This window comes from Hippocampus guttulatus, chromosome 11 (assembly GCF_054856545.1).
Source record: "Hippocampus guttulatus isolate MCC_2025c chromosome 11, RoL_Hgut_1.0, whole genome shotgun sequence".
Lineage (NCBI taxonomy): Eukaryota > Metazoa > Chordata > Actinopteri > Syngnathiformes > Syngnathidae > Hippocampus > Hippocampus guttulatus.
Genome location: NC_141271.1, coordinates 3,693,610 through 3,716,820, shown reverse-complemented (window position 1 = coordinate 3,716,820; position 23,211 = coordinate 3,693,610). Strand labels below are relative to the sequence as shown.

Genomic DNA, 23,211 nt, shown 5'->3' with positions numbered 1-23,211 from the left:
TTAACCGCGATAAACGAGGGATTACTGTACTTGTCTTAGAACTCGTTTGAGCAGTGTGAACAGTACGTTTCGAAATGTATTGGTAAAGCGTGTACTACCGTCATCCACCAGCCGATGTCGCCATCGGATCTGCATCGGTTCCGGTTGGCCATGCGACAATTCTAAGTGCCAGCATCATCCCTCTACCCACTGCGCATGCGCGCGACGATCCCATTCTTGTGCTGCAGGCAGCATTCCGGGTGGAGAGTGAGAAAAAGACGCGATTTCTAGGCCTTAGAACAAAACAACCCCAAGAAGCTCATTTGCTGAGACGAACCGAAGCCTTAAAACATAATATGGTAGGTATTTGAAAAGTTTGTCCACACCGTTCGCTTGGTTTCTTGTCATATTTGCTTCTTTGTGCTGTCCCTGTACACTGACGTCTCATTGAAAGGGAGCGCTTATGGAGAAGACAGGCTTTAGTTTTAATTCCTCACACACAGTCTTGCAAAGATAAACTCTCCAGCGGTTTCTTCCTGGAAGCGGTGCCTAAAGAATCGTTTGTTGCGATTTTGATGCAGGTAGATCCTTTCTTTTGCGTCTAAAGTGGTGAGGCGGACAAGGTGTTTTTACTAGATTTGCTAGCAGTGATGGTCTGTTTGCGGGCTAGCAGGAGCTCAGCTAACATCGCACAAAAAGCACACAAGTTGGGTGGCAACACACAAATGTCAAACTGACTGCCAAAGGCAAGGGCACGATATTCACGCCGTCACGCAATTTTGTAACCGACATTTATTGCGCTGCGTGTTGGTTGACATTTCCCGTATGTAATAATTGATAGAAATTGTTATAGATTAACTATTTGATGCAATATTGACTCTTTTCTGTTCTAAAATCGCGGTGACAATCGTGCAGTAGACACGTTATTGATCATCTATCGACACCGAAAACTCTGCAAGTGTGGTGTTTGTAAATTAATCGTGGTAAGGAATGTGTACTTAATCTACTCTTAAGCAGTTTTGCTGCACCTGCAGTAATTGCGTGAAAATAACGTTCTAAAACGCAGAGCTGAAAATGACCCGCTAATCCTTTAATATTTGCTTAATATTTGAAAAATATATTTAGTGATCATAAGATTTGGCCCATTTCATCAGATGAAGACAATGCAAAGAAACACATCTCATATGGAGCGTTTCTTGTGACAAAATGTTTCCAAGGAATGCAAAAAAGTGTGTGTGTGTGTGTGTGTGGGTGGGTGGGTGGACATGAGAGAGGGAGAGAGAGAGAGAAGGGTGTGTGTTACACCCCTGTGTTCATATTCATCCGAACTTGAGTGCCTAAGTCCTCGCAGCGCTCTTGTGTTTCCATGGCAGTAGTCGGTCATGCAGCTAAGCATGTGGAGCTCTCTTGAGAAAGGGAACATGGTTAGAAGGGATATAACTCATGATGAGACTTTATTTTCAGTGATTATTGTCTCATTTGTTTTCTGCTTTTCCATGGCTTTCCAGGGCAGACCCCAGGAAAACACGTTGGGATGTGATCTGCCCTCCAACCTTCTCCGTTTGCTGCTCTGATTGCCGCTCCCCAAAAACCACAGTTTCAAACACCGCAACACTGGTTTGGCTCCAAGTAAAACCCCAAGTAAGAGGCACTACTTTCTCCAGCTGCTGCCCAGCCACACATGGTACATTGCTGCCATTCCCAAAGCCCGACTTCATCAGTCCCGAGGGCAAAGCCACTAGCTTGCTGGTGTGCTTACAGTTGCCACAAAAGGGACGGCCCTTTTTGATAATTGTTTTCCTGGTCACCAAACTACCATCCAAGTAGTACAGTTTACCTTCCTGAAGCTTTGAGCTCTCAGGATCTCTTGCAATCACCCATCTTTTTAGCTGGGAAGACTGACAAAGGCAGAGAAGGGGATTCTTCAAGGCCAGGTTGATGGAGTCCAACATGGAGAGCTGCCTAGCCCAGGTCCTGCAAAAAGATGTGGGCCGTCGTCTCCAGGTGGGACAAGAGATCATCGACTACATCTTGGATAAAGACAAGTCTCATGACCTTGAACAGGATCAGACTGCTCTTGACAAGATGGTTGATGGCATTGCCAGCTCCTGGGTCAATTCCAGCAACTTCAAGGTAAACTTTATTGATGGGGCTAGGATCTCTGGTGTGGGTTCCTTCAGGCTGTGTTTAGACTGCATGGAAGGAGTGACTATATGAAGTTCAAATTTTTTGCCTGTCAAGTGGCACAATTGAGATATTCATCATGGCAGCATAAAAGGGGGCGGGGGCATAGAATCGGATATCTCTGTGCCACATCAAAATCGGGGTTCTCCTCTTCCAAATGTGGATAAAAACACAACAGTATGTATCAAAATGCAAGTCCAGCGGATAACTCGAATATGCTCCGTCAACGCACCAGTTGTTGATCTAAGCTACAACAGAGGCATATAGAACCAGGGGTCACCAATGTGGTGTCCGTGGACACCAGGTAGCCACCAAGGATCTCATGAGTAGACCGCTGGCCGGCTCTAAAAATAGCTCACCAGTGGCATGCTTATATATTTTTGTCTGTTGCTAATCTAAAAAAAAAAATAAGTCACATTTCTTGGGGATGCTGTTCTTTTTTTAAAATTACACTCTCACCAGTTTAAATTTGGAAATGACAAAAAAAAAACACAACTAAAACAAAACTAGTATACTGTACTTCAAAGGTCAGTATTATGTACATCGAAACCATAGAATTTTCTTAAAACAGTAAACTGGAATGACAACGAGGAGAGGATTTACCTCGCAAAATAATATGAGCAAATTTGTTTTTTCAGTCGGGTCAATCATCCATCCATCCATCAGTCCATCTATTTTCTAATCTGCTTATCCTCACACGGGTTGCTGGAGCCCATCCCAGCTTTCTTCGGGCAGCAGACGAGGGACACCTTGCACCGGTTACCAGCCAATCGCAGGGCACACATAAACAAACAACTATTCGCGTTCACACTCACACCTAGGGACAATTTAGAGTGCTCCAATGACCTTCAATGCATGTTTTTGGAATGTGAGAGGAAATACTCGGAGAAAACCCACTCAAGTACGGGGACAACATGCAAACTCCATACAGGAAGGCCGGAACCGGAATTGAACCCTGAACACCTCTGTACTGTGAGGCCGGCGTGCAAATCAGCTGACCACCTTAGCGTGAATCAAACCAAACCAAATGACCTTTTATGAAGTTACAATATAATACAAAACAATACATGCTGATTTATATAGCGCTTTCACAACAGCTGCATCTGTAACAAAGCGCTTTACAAAAGAGTTAACACAAAGTAAATAATAAACACAACACACAACATAAAAACACGGACAGTCGTGCAATCTTAACCACTTTTCCCTCATATGCTTTGTTGTTTGAAACAGTACGCGATGAAAGAGGAGAGATTCAAAGTGTCCTTTCACCAGTGAATCAAAGACATTAACCCCTTATAGGTTGAGGGCAACTTTGCCAAAAACGCCTGAAAAAAGGTGCACCCAAAGTAAATTTGTAGCTGTTCTTGAACCATTTGGAGTATCAGCATAGTTTTGGTCTCTTTGTGAAATATTCAAAATGTTATCATTTTGAACCCCCCCCCAACAGCCAGAATCTGTGTAAGTGCTCCTGTCACTGAACATCGGATGTTTTAAAACAGAAAGGAAAGGCAACTCTTATGTTCGTCTAATTTCTTTTCACAAAACAATTTATAAATATTGACAGATCTTTACAATTTGCAAAATTTACAATTGCTTGAGTCTCCTGTTCCATGCCAAGTGGCAAATAGTTTGACATTTTTTTCCATATCAAGAGATGTGCCCTCTTAGACTCAATGTTTTGTATTTCTAAACTGCTCAAGTCATTATTATTGTTTTTGTGTGTTTTGATCATGTGACTTGGAGAGACTTTTCTTTCCCATTTTTTTTCCCTTTCCCTACTAACTGGAGTAATGCAATTTTGGTCGACCAATAAAGTTCATGAAACCCCTTCCATAGCTAGTTTTCCTGTCACATAAACATTAATGCAGCAACACTTTAACAGTTTATTACCATCGAGTTGATCTGTTTCATTAGCTCCGCTAACTGATATTAGTTATAACCTCAACTTTTTCGTCAGCAAAATGCAACATAATAAACTAAAATCGAATGGCTAAGACATCATTAAGTCCTTTGTGTTCATGTGTTTTCTTTGTATTTTCCATCCACTCTTGTTGTGATTGTATAGGTATGTCGTCGTGTGCAATCTTTTTGTTGAACAATGGGCCGGCTGCCTTGTTGTTTTGGTTTTTGGCAAAAACTGATCGTCGGCTAGCATTAGCGGGTTCCTTTCCACATGGGTGTGCATATGTAGCACTGGAGCTTTGTTATATTTAAGAATAGACTTGCCCAAAGAAGGGGCTGGCAATTAATCGACCATTGTGTCGACTTGTCGTTTTAACGCTAATGAGCTTTACTTAAATTTGCAGTGCAAATTTAGCCTCGGAACACACACTTGGTTGCTGTATTTTCTACACTACACAGTCAACCCCTATTTGTGCCGGCCCTCGAGTAGTGAACACCTGCATATAATTGATGACCACTGAAATGCATTCTGGGGGGGAGAAAAAACCCAAACTTTTTTTAAGTAAAAATAATTCTTGAAAATACGCTGATTGAACATTCACTATCATATATGTTTTTCTTGAACGTGTCCAGTTTTCCTTGTAGTCCGCCGGACATTGTTGCGCCACGGGACTCCTTGCTCGGATGGATAGTTCGCGCCGTTTCATAAAATGAAAGCACCAACATGAACCTCCTTGAAAATGTTTGATTTTCATTTTTTCTGCAAGCGTTTTTGCCCTCAGTTGAATGCTGACTGTCGAGACGCTTCTCCTGGCTCTTAGACCATGAATTCATTGCTCGTGTTGGTCTGACAGAGCTAATGTGTACTTAAGAACAGAGTGTTCAAGAATAAAGTGCTCAATGTGGAGTGATGAATACACATAAGTCTTTGATGATGGTTTTGAGTATTTAGAGTGTTAGTAGATGAATAAACACATAAATAAACACAGTCTTGAAATCAACGAATAATCATTTTAATAATCGTGATTTCAATCTCAACCAAAGTATTTTAGGGGCCTACACTCTTAAATCAATTTAAGGAGCAAATATTCACCCAGCTCATTTTCACTTTATTAACTGATAGATAGGCCGAATTGTGATATTGATGCATGCCAGCAACAAAAATGTTCAAGAATAGTAAAGTAGAAGTAGTAAAAAAATCAAATTTACTAACCACACAGCTGCAAGTAGAGGAAAATTTGACTTGCACTGTCTCAAATTTTACGCGCAAAATGCCACCATTTAGGGGCAGTCTGGATTCATGCATTTATCTTGCATCATCAGACTGAAAACAAGTCCTCATTGCGTATGTAGCTATCACTGACAATGATAGTAAAATCGATTCTGATTTCGAATTCTGATTTTGCAAAACCTGTGGGACAACGGACAACAATCACTTCAGTCTATGAAGGACTTGACCAGCAAAAAAGACAGAGCTCTGTCGGTTCCCCAGAGTGTGCCTGTCTGCCCCACCTGTTCAATCTTCCTGCAATACCGTGAGCTGTCCCACAATGTTGCAATATTTATTGGATTCATATTAATTCCACGTTTCAACCAAACCCTGAGATTTAGATAGTCACAGCCCTAGTTGCAAGTTTCAGAACCAGTCATTTTTTTCCACTGATCTTCGAACTTTCACAGAGAATTAGACCCAGAGCCACCTTATAATTTATTTTCCCAACTGTATCTGTGCTTTCATGGGACAATTCACTCTTTTACACTTGTAATAATGCTAAATGACCACAGCACAGGGTGTCTTGTTCTTCTATTCTGAGTCCTAAAAAAAACAAAAACTGACAAACAAAAAAATCCAAAAGAACATCAAACTGACTGCAGCATGTGCTGCACTGGAAAGTGTTTCAATCATGTTTGTTTGTATTGTAGTAGTGGAGGTTTTGCTTGCGAGCTGGAGCCTATCCCAGATGTTCTGGCAGGAGACGACATACACCCTGGACATGCTCTCTCTCTCTCTCTCTCTCTCTCTCTCTCTCTCTCTCTCTCTCTCTCTCTCTCTCTCTCTCTCTCTCTTTGTATGCTTCAGCAAGCAAGGAATGAAAATTACATTCATGAAGAATCCATTTCAACACTGTGACCATGTGCTTGTCACCGATTCCCACTTGCCGAGTTGAAGTACCCTTCAACTCCTTCCAATTGGCCAACATTTCACATTCACTGTTGTTTTGATTCATAACTCAAACTAAATGCCATGTATGTGCTGTAGTTTGTATGAAGGACCAGTAATGTGACTGAATGGTAAAGGGGCTTTCACTTGTGTAGCTCTTTTCTACCATAGGTATTCAAAGTGTGTTAATATAGTCTCCTGATTTTACCTACTGATGACGCAACATCAGGAGCAACTACGGGTTCAGTTTCTTGCTCAAGGACACTTTGACACGAACACTAGGGTTGAAGAGCAAAGCCTTCGGGTTGGGAGACAACCATTTTACTACCAGAGCAGTGCCTCTGGAAAAGGATCAATTGAAGAACTGTATTGGAAGTCTATTATTTACTCTGGATGGGTTTGAAAATACTTTGATTTTGGTGAGATCAGCAAAACCTTGTGACCAGGATTTGTTGGTGGGTCAATCTAGTTCTAAATAAAGTTACTTGATTATTATACCTGTGTCCAGGCTCCGGCCTTCCTGTGTGGAATATTCATTTTCTCTCTATGCCTGCATGGGTTTTTTCCAGGTACTCTGGTTTCCTCCCACATTCCAAAAACATGTATTTTAAGTTAATTGAGAGCTCTGAATTTTACCCAGGTGTAGTAGTGAGTGCGAATGGCTGTTTATCGCTCTGTGCCCATGACTGGCAACCAGTTCAGAGTGTCCCCCGCCGACTGCCCAAAGACAGCTGGGATAGGCTCCAGGGCACCCACGACCCTTGTGATGATAACCGGTTTCGGATAATGGATGGAAGGATTATTCCTCAGATTCTTAGTAGACAAACATTCCTTCCTGCATTTTTATTTTTTATTATTACAAGTCTCCTTGTGCTTACCCTATCTGTCAAATAATGTGCAAAGTCAGCTTACCTCCCATCTGTGATGACAGCTGCTAACTTGGCACTAAAGTAGTGTAGTCGGAGATCTTTGGGGACAGACTAAGCAAAGGGCGCAGCAAGTGTTTAAGATTGTTACCTGCCACCTGGGAGACCTCCAGCTCAAGACCATAATGTACATGACCAACATCCCCTGTACACGGACGTTTCTTTGAGCAAGACACCGATACCCCAAGCCGCTCCCCAGGAGCTGAAATAACACCCTACTCCAATGTGTGTTAGCTGCGTCCACCTCAAGTCACAGACCCACCAGAACACCGCTCCAATTTTCCTGATGTTTATTCTAATAGTGCTTTATGATGTAAAATTAAAAAATCTGAACTTTGCATTTCACCCAAAAGTCTGATAGGATAGCCTCAAGCTCCACTGACACTGTGTTGGTTGAGCAGTATATGTATAAAATGTATGCATGAATAGATGGATATATTTTAGTCTGAAAGACAGCAATACTACCAGAATCGTGTGGAGGTGCCGCTTTTGCAGTGGCTGTGAAGGATGCCTCTCACTGGCATCGAACATATTCCTCATACATCTGAAATCATCACTTTTAAAGGAGACCAAAAACGGCATGTTTGTTAACATTGCATCCTCAAAGAGAGCAAGCCATTTTCAATTCTTCAGAATGATTAGTACAGTAATCCCTCGTTTATTGCGGTTAATGGGGACCAAAACCACGCGTGATAAACGAAAATCCGTGAAGTAGCGACCAATAAACATATACAGGTAAAAAAAAGACAAATTTTTAAATATATATTAGAGCTGTCAAACGATTAAAATATTTAATCTAATTAAAAATGCAACTGTCATAACTCAAATTCACTAAAAATTAATCGTGATTACTCAAACATTTTTTATCGTTTCTGAATTTCCTTTTATATTTTTTTGTCCTATTTTTTCTCCATTTTAATGCTCTCATCAACATGGAATCAAGAATCAGTTTTCTACGTGCAAAATGCAAATATTTACTGAAATAACAATTTCGATTTTCAATTTTGCATGAACATTTTTCACTTGGAGCACTTATTCACACATAATCTCTCACACAATATTACTGTCCATCAACAACAGTGAAAAAAATATTTTGTCACAACAGCTGCTTTAACAGCTTTTTTTTATGGAATCAAAACAGAGCAATATAACATTATAAAGTGCACATCTAAGGTAAACTAGTACTCAGCCCATAGTGGATTTAAGCCATGGTTGCATACTTCGTTTTTCTCAAGTTTGCTTTGAACACAGCAGTCAGGTTATGTTGATTCTGTTGGTCCTTCTTGCGCGGAAGTCTCTCTACGGTTTTGTGTAGACATCATTTCGGATGACTACCGTATTTTCACGACCATTCGGCACACCGTATTGTTGGCCGCAGTCTCAGTCACGGGTGCTATTTCTGTATTTGACACATACACAAAACGCACTGTATTATTGGGCGCAGCCAGGCATGGTAAAACATACGACAGCTTAAACATACGGCATGCATGCACGCACGCTAAAAACACGTTTTTAAAAAGGCAAACGGAAGCAAAACTGAGTTCGGTTGTACTTTATTTAGCCATTTTACAATGTACTCACGCGACTGGTACCTGTTAGGGACGTGCCTTGAGCGTCCTCTTACACGCCCACCCTTCACTCATTGGCGACTGGTACCTGCTAGGAACGTGCCTTGAGCGTCCTCTTACACGCCCACCCTTCGCTCATTGGCGACTGGTACCTGCTAGGGACGTGCCTTTAGCGTCCTCTTACACGCCCACCCTTCACTCATTGGCGACTGGTACCTGCTAGGAACGTGCCTTGAGCGTCCTCTTACACGCCCACCCTTCACTCATTGGCGACTGGTACCTGCTAGGGACGTGCCTTGAGCGTCATCTTACACGCCCACCCTTCACTCATTGGCGGACTTCCGCATGCCTGTCGTCACTCACGTCCGCCTTTTCTCTGTTTAAACAGCGTGTCGGCCAGAAGTGCTCTCAGTCAGGCTTCGGAACTCGGCGCACGCACTAGACGATCCACATTATAAGGCGTCCTGTCCATTTTGGAGAAAATTTAAGACTTTTAATGGCGCCTTATAGTCGTGAAAATACAGTACACTTGGTTTGATGACAACACTGGAGACGTTTTATTTTCGCTAGGTCGCTACCACTGCATGGCTGAACTGTCGTTGTCATGTCACCGCCTCAGCGCACCGTCACTGTCAGATGAACACAGAGAAGCTCCACCCGCTTTATTTATATGGACACGGAACACTGTAACCTTACACACAAAATAGTTCCAAACAAGTAACAATCGTGTCAGTGGCATACATCGTATACCTGTATGATACAGGTAACTTTGGTCTTGTCAGTGGAGCAATCTGGCAACTTTTTAAAAGTAAACTTTCCATTCATAAACTCTTTAGTATCCATTTTCGGTGTCTTGCGTTGCCGTGGCTGGCAAAACAAACGTGCGTGGACCTGTGCAGCGCGCTTGTTGTTTTGTTTTTGGTTTATTTATAGAGCAACGTAACATCCGCTGTGACGTGTGCCGCGTTAATCTCGCGAGAAAAAAGTTAATCCCGTTAAAATTCATTTAAATTAATGCCAATAATTACGCGCGAAACTGACAGCTGTAATATATGTATATATACTGTATATACATTTTTTTTAAGTCCGCAAACGGTCCGCGAGAAGCTGCAAAACAACAGCGAGTCAAATAGAGCAACATATACAGTACTGTACTCATTGTATATACAGTATTAAAAAAAAATCGATACTTTTTTTTTTAAATGAATATGTTTGAAAAAATCCGCGATGCACTGAAGCCGCGATAAACGAACCACGAATTAGCGAGGGATTACTGTAGTTTGTAAAAATAGCACGTGTGGATTGACCAATGGTATTGATTTATGAAAACATATGACATTTGCCAAATTGTGACATGGGAGGTTTAGACCTGCCTCCAGCAATTTGTTTTTCCAACAACACTGGAACCAGCTTGCCAAGAGGGTCATGCCATGATAGCCTGTGACAGTGTAGCTCTGAGCTGCTTAGGTTTAGAGCACAGAAAATCTGATTAAGTTTGGAAGCCTGTTAAAGCACCCAGCTCCTGGAAGGAAGCTAAGTTTGTTCGAATGCTCTTCTACCTCACTTTTCATTTGTTTTTTTACACCTGACACCAGAGGTAAGGGCAAGACACACACCGTACAAGTCACCAGTGTTAGGCTTCTGGAAAAATTCCGGACAGAATTACAATTACACAATCATAGACGTAAGTTTTGACAAAAATGTATTTAGAAACAAATGCAAGACAGATAAACAACAACAAAGGATGCTGATAACAAAGAACCAGGAAAAGGCGAGAACAAACAACACTAGCAAAAGGCAAGAGATGAGAAAAATCAAAATTGCTCGTCAATTCAAAGGACAAGAAAATCCAATGCACGAGAATACAAACCGAGAATACGTAACAAGAAAATACTCACATGAAATATACTATGAACTAATCTGACGAAAAGCTGTGAGGAAAAAAAATGTCAAGAACCTTTGGAAAATTAAAGCACTTGGAGTCATATGTAATGGTTAATAATCCGACAGCATGGCATGGCTTTTTCAGACAGCTGGGTAACGAGGATGATTAGTGTCAGGTGGGGCTCATGAGGGAACGCCCACTCTTGAGCTTCATGCCCTGTTATATTTACGAGGAAAAATCTTGGCGTGTGGGGAAGGAAGCTGAGTTCTCCTGAGCAATTTGAATGTACCATCCATCCGTCCGTCCGTCCGTCCGTCCATCTTTTGAACCGTTTGTCTTCCCTTACTTGGGTCGTGGGAGTGCTAGAGGGTATCCCAGCCATCTTTGAGTGGTAGGTAGGGCGCCCCCAAGGTGTCATGGACGAAAAAGTAAATACATTGCGTTACCCCGCAATGATTGGGATTACACGAAAGTGTATTGCCAGGGAACGCTTTTTAAAAAAATATACGTTATGTACTTCCAGGTCATCTTACGGGTAAACAAAGCAACAAAGATGGAGTGTGAGGAACATTTTTTTACGTCGGTAGCCGTTCAAAGTCCTCCTCTATGACTACAGTATTTCTGTCTCCAACCATGGACGTTGATATAAATGAGCTCACAATGCATCTTTCCGTCGGGGAAAGTAAAGCCACCGGCGGCTGCCTTACCTTGCCAATTGCTAAGCACACACTTAACTTGAATACATTAATTTCTCTGCGCAGCGTTTTCACCTTATTCTCTGTCTCTACGGCGAAAATCACACCGAGTATGGCATGCGGTTGTGCCAATGTGTCTGGGAGCTACATGTACATTTCAATTTTTCTAGTAAGTTATATCTGATTGCTACTCAAAGATTTGTCTGCATAATGTTGTCAGAACCATCAACAATGACATGAAAGCAAAGCCCATCAGGACATAATTGTCTCCAAAATTTAAACCTAACCTTTGTAAGTCACACTTCACGATACTGAGATAATGCAAACAAGTGAACTTTGTTCTTTGAGAGGCTTTAACGTGCAATCAATGCGAGAGAATGGAATCTTTGCCGAGGGAAAGCAAATATTGCGTGGGAACACAAAGATTCATTATCATATTTATGTTTTTCCATGTCACTCTCAGTGCTCTGTAAGTAGGTGGCCTACGCTGTCTTTTTTTTTTTTTTTTGTAAAAACGTGGGTTCTCCAGACGGCAGACAGTCGACACATACCAGGAAGAGCCTGGTGGTCTTCGTGTTTGAGAAGGGCACGTGTGATCACGTAAGAGCTCTCTCTTGAGATGATCTGAGCTCCCCACACATAATTCAAGCAAAACTGTTAAATATGATTTTATCTTTATGTGTGGGGTCTGCCAAAGATAAAAAAAAATCTTATAAGATTCGAAAAATCCTTATGTGTGTACCGGCTTTAATATAACATGATTGTGTACCAGTTTGCACTTGTTTTAAACAGATCATAAAACGGAAGTTAAGATTGATTCGTGAAGAGTCAGGCAACAAGTGTTTCTCCAGATCACTGTACACATGACTCCAGCAAGTTGCTATAATAGGCAAGTTCTTCATTCACAGTTGAGTTCTCGTTCCTATTTGATGTGGATGTTTATCTCACAATGAAGACGGTCATTCATTCCTGTTTTCTTGTGATGTGTTCTTGGCATGCTAATTTACATGCTAAATTTATATTTTAATAGCTTCAGCTTAATGCTGTTTTTTAATGTTACAAAAGCAAAATGTAGCTGCCACTCTCTTTTAATGTTTTAATATAGTTCATTTATTATTGTGCTGCAGTGTCAGATTTGTGTATGGTGCAAGATTTCTGCATATTTAGTTGGGTGTTGTGTGGGTGCGAGTGCAGGGCTGGTTGGGTGTACCCCTGATAAGTTATTCTATTATTTCTGATACCAATGCCGTTTATAGTCGCTGCCTGCGGCAAACAGGACTTATCACTAACGTCACAGTCCATCCCGTGGTTGCCGACTGATAGGCCACATCACTGCCTTTGGGACACACAGCTGAATCAAAACTGTTTTAGAACAAATATGTTCTTAAAAGAGGCTGAGGGCAAAACTTTTCTGCCAGTACAAACTTCCTCAATAAAGTAGTGATATAACTGCAATTAGCAGCTACTTGAAGCAGATTATTTTAGTGTAGTTTTATGACTAAATTTCACTGGAGATCCAAGTGTCCTCATCCTGGGAAATCATCAGGGCATTTATATTCAGGGGGTATGGGCTCTGTTACTGTATTTTTTAATCACACAACTAAGGTTTTCTGAAAGAAAAAGCTGAAACATGTATTAATTCCTTGCTTTCCTCAGCTAGGCCACCTTTCGGCATGCATTTTTATTGTTACTCTGAAGGCCTCCCCTCCAACCCCGACCAAGAACATAATCTTGTGCCCAAATGCTGTTGGACCACAAACCTTGAATAAACTTTTCCACAACCGTTGCATTGTCTGAGTCAGGGGTGTCAAACATACGGCCCGCGGGCCGGAACCGACCCTCAATGAGGTTTGATCAGGCGCGCAGGATGATTTAAAAGTGAAAAATGCATAAGACACGGAATGAATATTTTTAATACGGTGCAATTCGTGGAGTATCCGCTAGGTGGACACCGTTTTAATCAGAGTAAAAGACAACATTGTTTTGATCAGAGAAGAAGACAACAGCAGCCTGAGTCTGTCAATGAGACAGACCCGAACACAGCAGGTCTGTCTCATATCAAGGACATGTGAATACTTTATTCTTTACACATTAAACAGCACTCTCCTTAGTTTGTAAGGTGTAGGCAGGGATTACATTTAGATTTTCTCTGCACATGTAAATGGTTTAAACATTCTTTATAAATCTCGTTTAATATTAAAAGTGCATTATTATATTTTTCAATACCAATTACTTGTTAAAGTTGTGTGCCTTTCCACAATCAGTGGGATCAGTTGCAATACATATACTGTATGTGCATGATAAAAGTAAATTGCACCTTTGTCTAAGGAAATCTAAGGTGCTTCATGAAATGTTTTGTAAAAGATCTGTTTATTACATTTCAACATTTTCCGAATGTTCTTGTGCTTCTTTAGACCAAAGCAAAGGAAAGACATTATTTTGGTTATTTATAGCAGAGTATGGTATAATTTTAATGGTTCGGCCCACTTTACATCTACCGAGGCCGTATGTGGCCCACAATGTGAAATGAGTTTGATAGCCCTGGTCTAAGTGAATGCGTATACTGTACAATTCGAGAGGACAGGCAGCACAGTAATTGCAGTGCTTTTATTGTAATTAGGGTTGCATTAAGACAGTCACATTCCGAGCTGTTGCACAAGTGTAAATCCTGTCATTTCAGCTTGTTGCCTTTTCAGCCAAAATTGCTACGAACACTCATATTGCCTGTCTTTCTTCCCTCATCCACTTTTTGTCTTCACACTCATCCATTCTTATTGTTTTCTCTCTTTGTGTTGTATCCTAAGAAACAGCTGTTTACAAAGTTGCAAGCTTTTAGGTCCTGTTTTCAGATGGAGCTAATGATAGCCTTGAGGTTGGATAGGTTCTTGTCAAACCATTATGCAGTCTGTGAAACATTCCCCTCCAATGTGTGATGTTTAACATCAGAATCATGTTTGGCATCAGAATGGATCCTTTGGGCCTCTATCTCTACAGCAAATGAGTAGTAAGAGTACTGAATCTTGCTGGCTTTTGAAATACCACATATTACCTGCTGTCATTACATTTTAAAAATATTGTAATATCAGTTCATTGTTATTTATGCATGTGAGGGTGGGCCACTCGAATAGGGGATGACGTCAGTGAGAGGGGACGAGCAAGGTGGGGAAGATTGGCTCAGGCAGGCAGTCTGAATGTTGAGCGTGTGGGCGTGAGTTATGTCCATCAGCACCTCTGGTGTGTGGTCTTTTGTAGCCATTCTGTTTAATAAAAAGCGAACAGATTACATCAGTGACTGTGTGCATCCTTGACGACACTGAAGGTCATTACAGTATGTCACATGCTCTGTTTACAATTTTGTTCCATGACTCAATTTGGGAACTGAAACATACTGAGAGAGGTACTGTTTGTGTGTGTCAAGCATCTGTCGATGTTGAGAAAAGCACGATACAAATTTGATTGAATATTGTTGTTAATATTATTATTGCTATTAAACCAAAACCATCCCCATGGTTAGCAGTATTTCAATTTCATATGTCAACATGAGTGAGTTAAAAAGCAAAACTGAGCGTGTCCATGCCAAGACTGTTCACGAACCGCAAATAATGCATGAACCAAGATAATTTTCCTTTTAAAATTTAGTGCATCAACCAAATTGTTCGTAAACAAAGGTTTCACTGTCCCTGCTGAAAGACTTGTAGCCCTGTTACGGTGGATAGGCGCAGTACAAATAGCTGTTACCCATTTGTAGCAATACGGATAGGTCTACTGTACTTACAGTAATTATGTAAACTGAAAATTGTAAATGCTACTAAATGTACATTATGTCGATTTATGATTGCATCGGGTCAAATAGTGTTATGGTGGTTTGTATCGCTTCAACCTTATTTTAAGTCTTTTTAAAAATATGTAATTTTCAACACACAAGGCCGTATTCTTTAACATTTAGTCATAGTGTTCTGTGCAATGTTTTTTGTTGTGCAATGAGTGATTAGTAGAAGTCAGGCAATGTTGAGGTTGTTTTTCCTTGATTGGAATACAATTGTGATAATGTGTATTCAAGTTGTCTCAACGATGAATAATTCTACACTTAGCATTTACAGCTAACGTAAAGTATGAACAATCTCTCATTCCCTTCTATTGTCATTGATTGTTAGCATGCCTCTTTGACCGACTGATCCATTTAATGCAGCTTCATGCTCATAATGTGGTTTTGATGAAAACGTGGTACACCGGAGTCCCACAATCACATTTGAAAATTAAAGTGAACAACCACAGGGAAAAAAACCCCCCAATAAGAGTATGAGGAAAAACATAAAAATGTAGAAAGTTTTTCTTGAATGATCATTTTGCAATAAAAATAACATTTGTGATATAATTGGATGAGTTTTGATGGCCTGACACCAAGCACGCAGAGATTAATGGGATGATTCCGAATGAAAAATTGCTCTTTCCCGTGACCTCTGACACAAATGTGCTTCTGGCTAAATGAGCAAAGTCCTACAGATGCATGCCAAAATCTTTAAGGGAGTCATCCAGAAGAGTGGAAGCCATTTTCTTCTGAAAATAAGTGCTCCATACTTGACTCCATTTCATTATTATCTGTAGGTATTAGTAATGGGCGGCATGCTGATAACTGGTAGCGCATCCGCCTCACATTACAGAGGTCCAGGGTTCAATTCTGGTCTCCGGCCTTCCTGTGTGGTGTTTGCGTGTTCTCCCTGTGCCTTGTGGTGTGCCTTGTGGGTTTTCTACTCCAGTTTCCTCACACATTCCAAAAACATGCATGGTAGCTAAATGGAATCTTCTAAATTGTCCCTAGGTGAGATTGCGAGAGCGAGGGGTTGTTTGCCTATGTGTGCCTTACTATTGGCTGTCAACCAGTTCAGTGTGTACGCTGCCCACTGCCCAAAGACAGCTGGGATAGACTCCATTAGCCGGCGACTCTTGTGAGGATCAATGGCTCGGATAATCGATGGATGGATGGTGTTAATAACTTTGCTGTAATAATTTTGGCCATAAAATTTGTCTGTGGACACTTCATTTTAGTGATAAGCGGATAAGTCAGAATCTTGCGAACTCTTGTGGATAGCTAGTGGTTTTGAACCACATTAAAAAGTTAACACTGTCGTGTGGAAGATACATGGAGAAGAAGCATAATCGAATGAGCCCTCTATTCAATCCATGGCTGGCCTTGGAGACAGGCAGCACTAATGAGGTGATATTTGACAAGATGAAGGGACATAAGGGAGGTTTTAGTCAAATGTGAACCTGTCTCAGATATTTTGAGGGAGCACCACCCCACTGAAATGCTTAATTTTAATTTGAATAAAGCTTGTGTATGCCATGTGAGCAGGCACTGTACATCTGAAATTGAAAGAAAGATTGACATGCATTAGTATCAATGGATGAAATGTTTAGAGCAGTGGTTCTTAACCTTGTTGGAGGTATCGAACTCAACCAGTTCATATGCACATTCACCGAACCCTTCATTAGTGAAAAACAAAAATATGACTTTTTCCAAATTCAAGACATAATTGACGCATTTATTCAAAACAGAAAAAAGTAAATACAATTTCAAGACATAAGTATAAGTTGTTTTTTTATTTATTTTACAAAGTACTATCACAACAGTCACACGTTGACTCCTGAGCTAACTAAATTTCCCGCTGCACTGATTGCACAGGCAATGCAATGTGATCATCTGCAACCAGTGATGGCCAAGCAGGCGTGTCATAACTACTTGACATGTTGAGTCGGGTATGTCTTAACCTCCATGGCAGAGGCTCTGTCAAACCCCCTGAGACCGATTCGCCGAACCCCCTAGGGTTCGATCGGACCCAGGTTATGAATCACGGGTTTAGAGGAAGCTGCTCCAATTTCAGTTCTGCAGCAAGTTGAGATTGATGCTTAGCTGTTGGATGAAGTGAACTAGAAAAGTTGTGCTTTTGTGTGTCTGTCTGTGGCTATGTTCACACTGTCGGCAAATTCCGATATACTGTATATATATTTTTTGCCCCCATGTGACATGTCAGATTTTTTTCCATGCAATATGAACAGTACAATTCAGATTTTTTTTTCAAGTTTTGTATGTGGATATAAATCAAATGTTTCCGATGCTTCTGTAGTATGCACACTCAGGTTGCGCTCATCCGACCTACATGTCATCAAAAAGCATATACTGTATGCACTGCTGAGCGGGAGATGGACTTGGGGTAGATCGCTTTTTGCCTTTTCAAAGTTGTGAGGAGGAGCAACGGTAATTTTATATCCATCCATCCATTTTCCGCTTTATCCTCACAAGGGTCGCTGGAGCCTATCTCAGCTGTCTTTGGGCAGTAGGCTGGGGACCCCCTGAACCGGTTGCCAGCCAATCGAAGGGCACACACAGACGAACAAGCATTCACACTCACACTCACACCTAGGGACAATTTGGAGTGTTCAATCAGCCTGCCATGCATGTTTTTTGGAATGTGGGAGGAAACCGAGGTAACCCGGAGAAAACCCACGCAGGCCCGGGGAGAACATGCAAACTCCACACAGGGAGGCCGGAGTTGGAATTGAACCCGGTATCTATGCACTGTGGTAATTTTGTACTTGACTTTAATTTAATCCCTCATGAAACATACAACATAAAGTGGACATTTGTGGAAATATTGTAGTAATAATTCAGCTACACAGACGGTTCATTTGTGATGCAAGTTGGTGACTTGATGTCATCTTTCGTAGACATCTCCATGAAATGATGACATTAAGGAGTGATTGTCTCATTTCCTTCTTCTAGCCTCGCTTCTCTGTCAATCTCCTCATGTCTAGTATGTAAACAGAAGAAACTAGGACCATTGAAGTTGCAAATAGAAAAACGCATGAATGTTTTTGTCATGTGAAAAAGACTACATAAAAAGATCAGATTCAACAACAAATCTGAATTGAGTACTGTGTCCAGCAGTGAACCTGTGGACCATTCGCCAGTGAGACTGACAAAATGCAAATGTTCACATTCAGATTCAGATTCAGAAAACTTTATGTAGCCAAAACATCAGTGGAAAAGAATGAGAGCAAAAGAATGGTCGACAGACATCCCCTCCAAAACCACTCTGTTTATAGGGGTTGTCTTGGAAATTGCCTCTCATTTCCACCTGTTGCTGTTCCACAACAGCAGGCCAAATTGATTCACAATCAGTATTGCTTCCCAACTGGGCAGGCTGATTTCACAGGAGAGTGATGGATTTGGAGTCACTTTGTGTTGTTTTGGTGTTCTCTTATTGTTTTTTTTTTAAGTGTGTGTAAGAAGTGCATGCGTGCGTGTGTGTGTCCAAACGGTTATCATGAACAGTTTGTTTGCCCTTTACTCACCCTACTCCAGCATATTATTTGTATCAATATTTAAACGTTAATTTACTGTAGGCGGCCCAGTGTTCGACTGGTTCGCGCACCAACCTCACAGTGCAGAGGTGCAGGGTTCGATTCCAGTTCCGGCCTCTCTGTATAGAGTTTGCATGTTCTCCCGTGGCTGCATGGGTTTTCTCCGGCCACTCCGCTTTCATCCCACATTCCCAAAACATGCATGGCAGGTTCATGGAACACTTGAAATTGTCCCTAGGTGTGAGTGTGAACGCAAAAGTTCTGTCCTGGGTTGCTCCCTTGACACTCTGGAGGAGGTGGGCAACAGAAGGATGCTAACTAAGCTAAAAGCTATGATGGACAGTCCCTCCCACCCTCTCCAGCCCGCCCTGACAGCACTAGGTAGCTCCTTCAGCCAGAGACTGTTACACCCGCGCTGCAAGAAGGAGAGATACAGACGCTCGTTCCTACCAACTGCTGTCAGGCTGCTGAATAAAAAATAGCAACAATAATATTTAATAATTGAATGATGTGGAAAACAACTGTAAATAACACTGCGATTTATCCATTTTGTATTTATATTGCACTTAATTGGACGGTGTTTGTTTGTTTTTTCTTCTTCTTTCTGCCTACATTCTTGCTGCTGGAGGCTGTAAATTTCCCCAGTGTGGGACTAATAAAGGATATCTTATCTTATCTTATCTTATCTTAAATGGCCGTTCATCTCTGTGAGTCCTACGATTGGCTGCCAACCGGTTCAGGGTGTCCCCTGCCTACTGCCCGAAGACAGCTGGGATAGGCTGCAGTATGCCCCGCGACCCTCGTGAGGATAAAGCGGATCGGAAAATGGATGGATGGATGGATGGACAATATACCGTGTTTTTTGCACGATAAGGCGCTTCTGATTATAAGAGGTACCTTCAATGAATGGCCTATTTTAAAACTAAGGCGCATAAAATAGAAGCTACAATAGTGGCTGCGGTTGCACTATGCATCCACTAGATCTTGCTACGCTAAAAGGAATACAATACAATATAATACAGCTTTACTGACCGTATTTTCCACACTAAAAGGCGCATTGGATTATGAGGCGCGCCTTCAATGAATGGCCTATTTTGAAACTGTTTTCATATATTGGATGCACCACATTATAAGACACAATCTACAATGCATCCACAAGATGGAGCTACGCTCAAGGAAATGCCAACAGAACATACACTACACTACACCCTGATTTATATAGCGACGATCAGATGTCAGTAAAACTTATTTAATAAAGCAGCGACACAGTTCACTTCACCAACAGCAAGTTATAACATTGACTCGTTAACTTTGAACTCTCATGCCGCTGCTCTATTTCCGTGATCAGCTGTGAAACCGATCACCTTAATTTTGAACTCTGCGTTGTAAGCATGTCTCCAGCAAGGAGCCACTTTGGGAGTTGACATATTACCGTAATGACCATACACAAGACGCATCAGATTTTAAGGCGCGCTGTGAGCTTTTAAGAAAATGGAAGGCTTTTCGGTGCTCCTTTTAGTGCGGAAAATACGGTAAATAGAGCCTTCACAGCTGCTGTGGCTGTAATAAAGCCATGAGAACTGATCACAAACACAGACATGAGACATGAATACAAATGGCATTACAAAACAATAAATGATAGACAAAAGATTCAACCAACAGGCACACAAACCTTGTGGGCTCACATCCACAAGGGGCTAAATATCCTTAGAAGTCTTGCTTGTCTCCTTCCTTCATTTAGTCAGTAGTTAACTATCCTTTTGGTGTAATCTTGGTTTCACAATGGCTAAGCGGCGCTCACAAAGTAGTTATCTGAGTGTGTGTTGGCAAATGCACAAGTCAATTAGTGTCGGGCAGAACCTTTTATCTTATAATTGGTTCCTGCTAATAATGAGCACTAAATGGCCTAGGAACACTAACACGTAAACAACTCAATGGGGAATATAAAGAGACTTGTTTGAAATAGATAGATATGTAGAAAAAAACTCCTCCACGATGTTCCTTACTGCTGTAAAACAAGAAGAAGTATCAAATATTATAAAAACCTTTAAAAATAAAAAGTCAACTGATTGCTTTAATATTGACATGACAATAATAAAGCAGATTATAGAATATGTAGTGCGACCTTTCACGCACATATGCAACCTGTCATTCAAAGCTGGTATCTTTCCATCAAAAATGAAAATTGCTAAAGTTATTCCAATCTATAAAAGTGGAGAAAGACATCGGTTTACAAATTATAGACCAATATCACTACTACCACAATTTTCAAAAATATTAGAAAAACTATTTTCTCGCAGACTTGATAGCTTTATACAAAAGCATGCACTGTTAAGTGAGAATCAATATGGCTTCAGGGAAAAACGGACCACCTCAATGGCAGTTATGGAGTTTGTGGAAGCAATAGCCACTAATATAGACAACAAAGAATTTACTGTTGGGGTTTTCCTAGATCTAAAAAAAGCTTTTGACACAATAGATCACAGTATATTATTGAAAAAAATAGAAAGATATGGCATTAGAGGTGTAGTTTATAAATGGATAAAAAGTTATTTAGAAAACAGATATCAGTACGTGCAACTCAACAATAAAAAAACGAATCAACTAAAAATCACTCACGGAGTTCCTCACGGGTCAGTGCTTGGTCCAAAACTATTCATCTTATATATAAATGATATCTGCAAGGTCTCAAAACAATTTAAATGTGTCCTATTTGCTGATGATACAACTTTCACTGTTCTGGAATAAATCTGAAACAGCTCCTGACAACCGTAGAAAACGAATTAAACAAATTAAAAAACTGGTTCGACAGAAATAAATTGTCACTTAACCTGAAAAAATCGAAGTTAATTGTTTTTGGCACAAGACCAATCAAACACCAAGCTAAAATTATGGTAAACTCAATTGAGATAGAAAGAGCGTATGAAACCAAGTTTCTCGGATTAGTAATAGACTCAAAACTATGTTGGAAGCCACATATCGATAACGTAAAAAGAAAAATAGCCAAAACCGTAGGGATCCTCTACAAAACCAAGGAAGTGCTAAATAAGAGATCTTTGTACACATTATACACTTCATTATTATTACCATATATGACCTACTGTGTGGAAATATGGGGAAATGCCTGCAAAACAAACACACTCCCTATTCTCAACCTACAAAAAAAAGCAATTCGAATTATTAATAGATCAAAATATACGGAACCCACAAATCCACTATTTATCAAATTAAATACGATGAAATTTTATGACCTGGTTGACTTTAAAATCGCCCAATTAATGTACAAAGCACACAATAACCTGCTCTGCCAAAACATTCAGAAGTTTTTCGAAATTCGAGAAAGCAGCTATGATTTAAGAGGTACCAATTTATTCAAAAAACTCAAAACAAGAACAAACATCAAGCAAAGAAGTGTATCTATCAAAGGCGTTAATCTGTGGAATAATCTCGAAACGGACCTGAAAATGAGTAAATTGCTTGCTGAGTTCAAAAACAAATTCAAAAAAATAGTACAAACAACCTACATCAATCAGAGTTAAAATGATAAATTCAAAACATTAAATATAATGATAAATCAGAACTAAGTTGATAAATAGAGAAAGGTATATAAATATCCATTATGAATACAAGAGAAAATTGACACAAGAGTGTCAGGGTGTGGAAGTATATAATCCCGATACAAACCAAAAGTTGTAAAAATATCACGGTTAAGGGTAAAGTATGAGCCTTAATGGAGACTTCTTTCTTCTTACTTTTTTCTTTTCTGATTGATATAAAAATGATTTATTAGATACAATCACATAACGGGGTAGGACTAGATAAGTTTTTTACTTCTTCCTACTCCCTTGAACATAATAACTGTGTTGTATGAAGATTGATTTCTTTCTTTTTTTATCTACCTTATTTTCTGTCAAATTATTACTGTATATATGTTTTATGTTCAATAAACAAACAAACAAAAAAGACTGCAACACCATATATAAGGTGCTTTGGATCATAAGACGCACTTTTGGCTTTTGGGAAAACTGAATGCTTCTTGGTGCGCCTTACAGTAAAAAAAATACGGCAACCTGCCCAAAGATCTTTTTTTAGGCTCCAAAAATGGATGGATGGATAGAACTGATTAAAAACTGCAGTTGAATTGCTGGTAAACAACACAAGAATATGTTCCTGAAAGAAGAAGAAGAAAAAAAAAATCACATTTGAAACTAATATTATACCGTGTCTCCACTAGGTGGCTCTGCTAGGCTTGGATCTCCTCTCTGCTTTAGTGACGAGGTTACAAGAGAGATTTAGGGCCCATGTCGGAACAGGTAGGTTTCAACGATTATTATATCAGTATGTGCTATCTAAATACCGTATTTTCACGACCATTCGGCGCTCCGTATTGTTGGGCGCAGTCTCATTAACGGGTGCTATTTCTGTATTTGACACATACACAAAACACACTGTATTATTGGGCGCAGCCAGGCATAGTAAAACATACGCCAGCTTCAACATACGGCATGCTAGGGGTGTGCCTTTAGCGTCCTCTTACCTATCCACCCTT

At 40.5% G+C, this 23,211-nt stretch overlaps 1 protein-coding gene across 1 annotated transcript in view; it reads left to right on the top strand.

The window, feature by feature from the left end:
• Positions 1-197: 197 nt before the first annotated feature.
• The window catches only part of clasp1a (cytoplasmic linker associated protein 1a), a 90,684-nt gene continuing 67,670 nt past the window's right edge, over positions 198-23,211 (top strand). Inside the window, exons 1-3 of the mRNA XM_086122943.1 lie at positions 198-338; positions 1,488-2,112; positions 22,897-22,975. Of these exons, the coding sequence (XP_085979069.1) occupies positions 1,918-2,112; positions 22,897-22,975 (274 nt within the window). The 5' untranslated portion in view covers positions 198-338; positions 1,488-1,917. The remainder of the gene's footprint in view (positions 339-1,487; positions 2,113-22,896; positions 22,976-23,211) is intronic.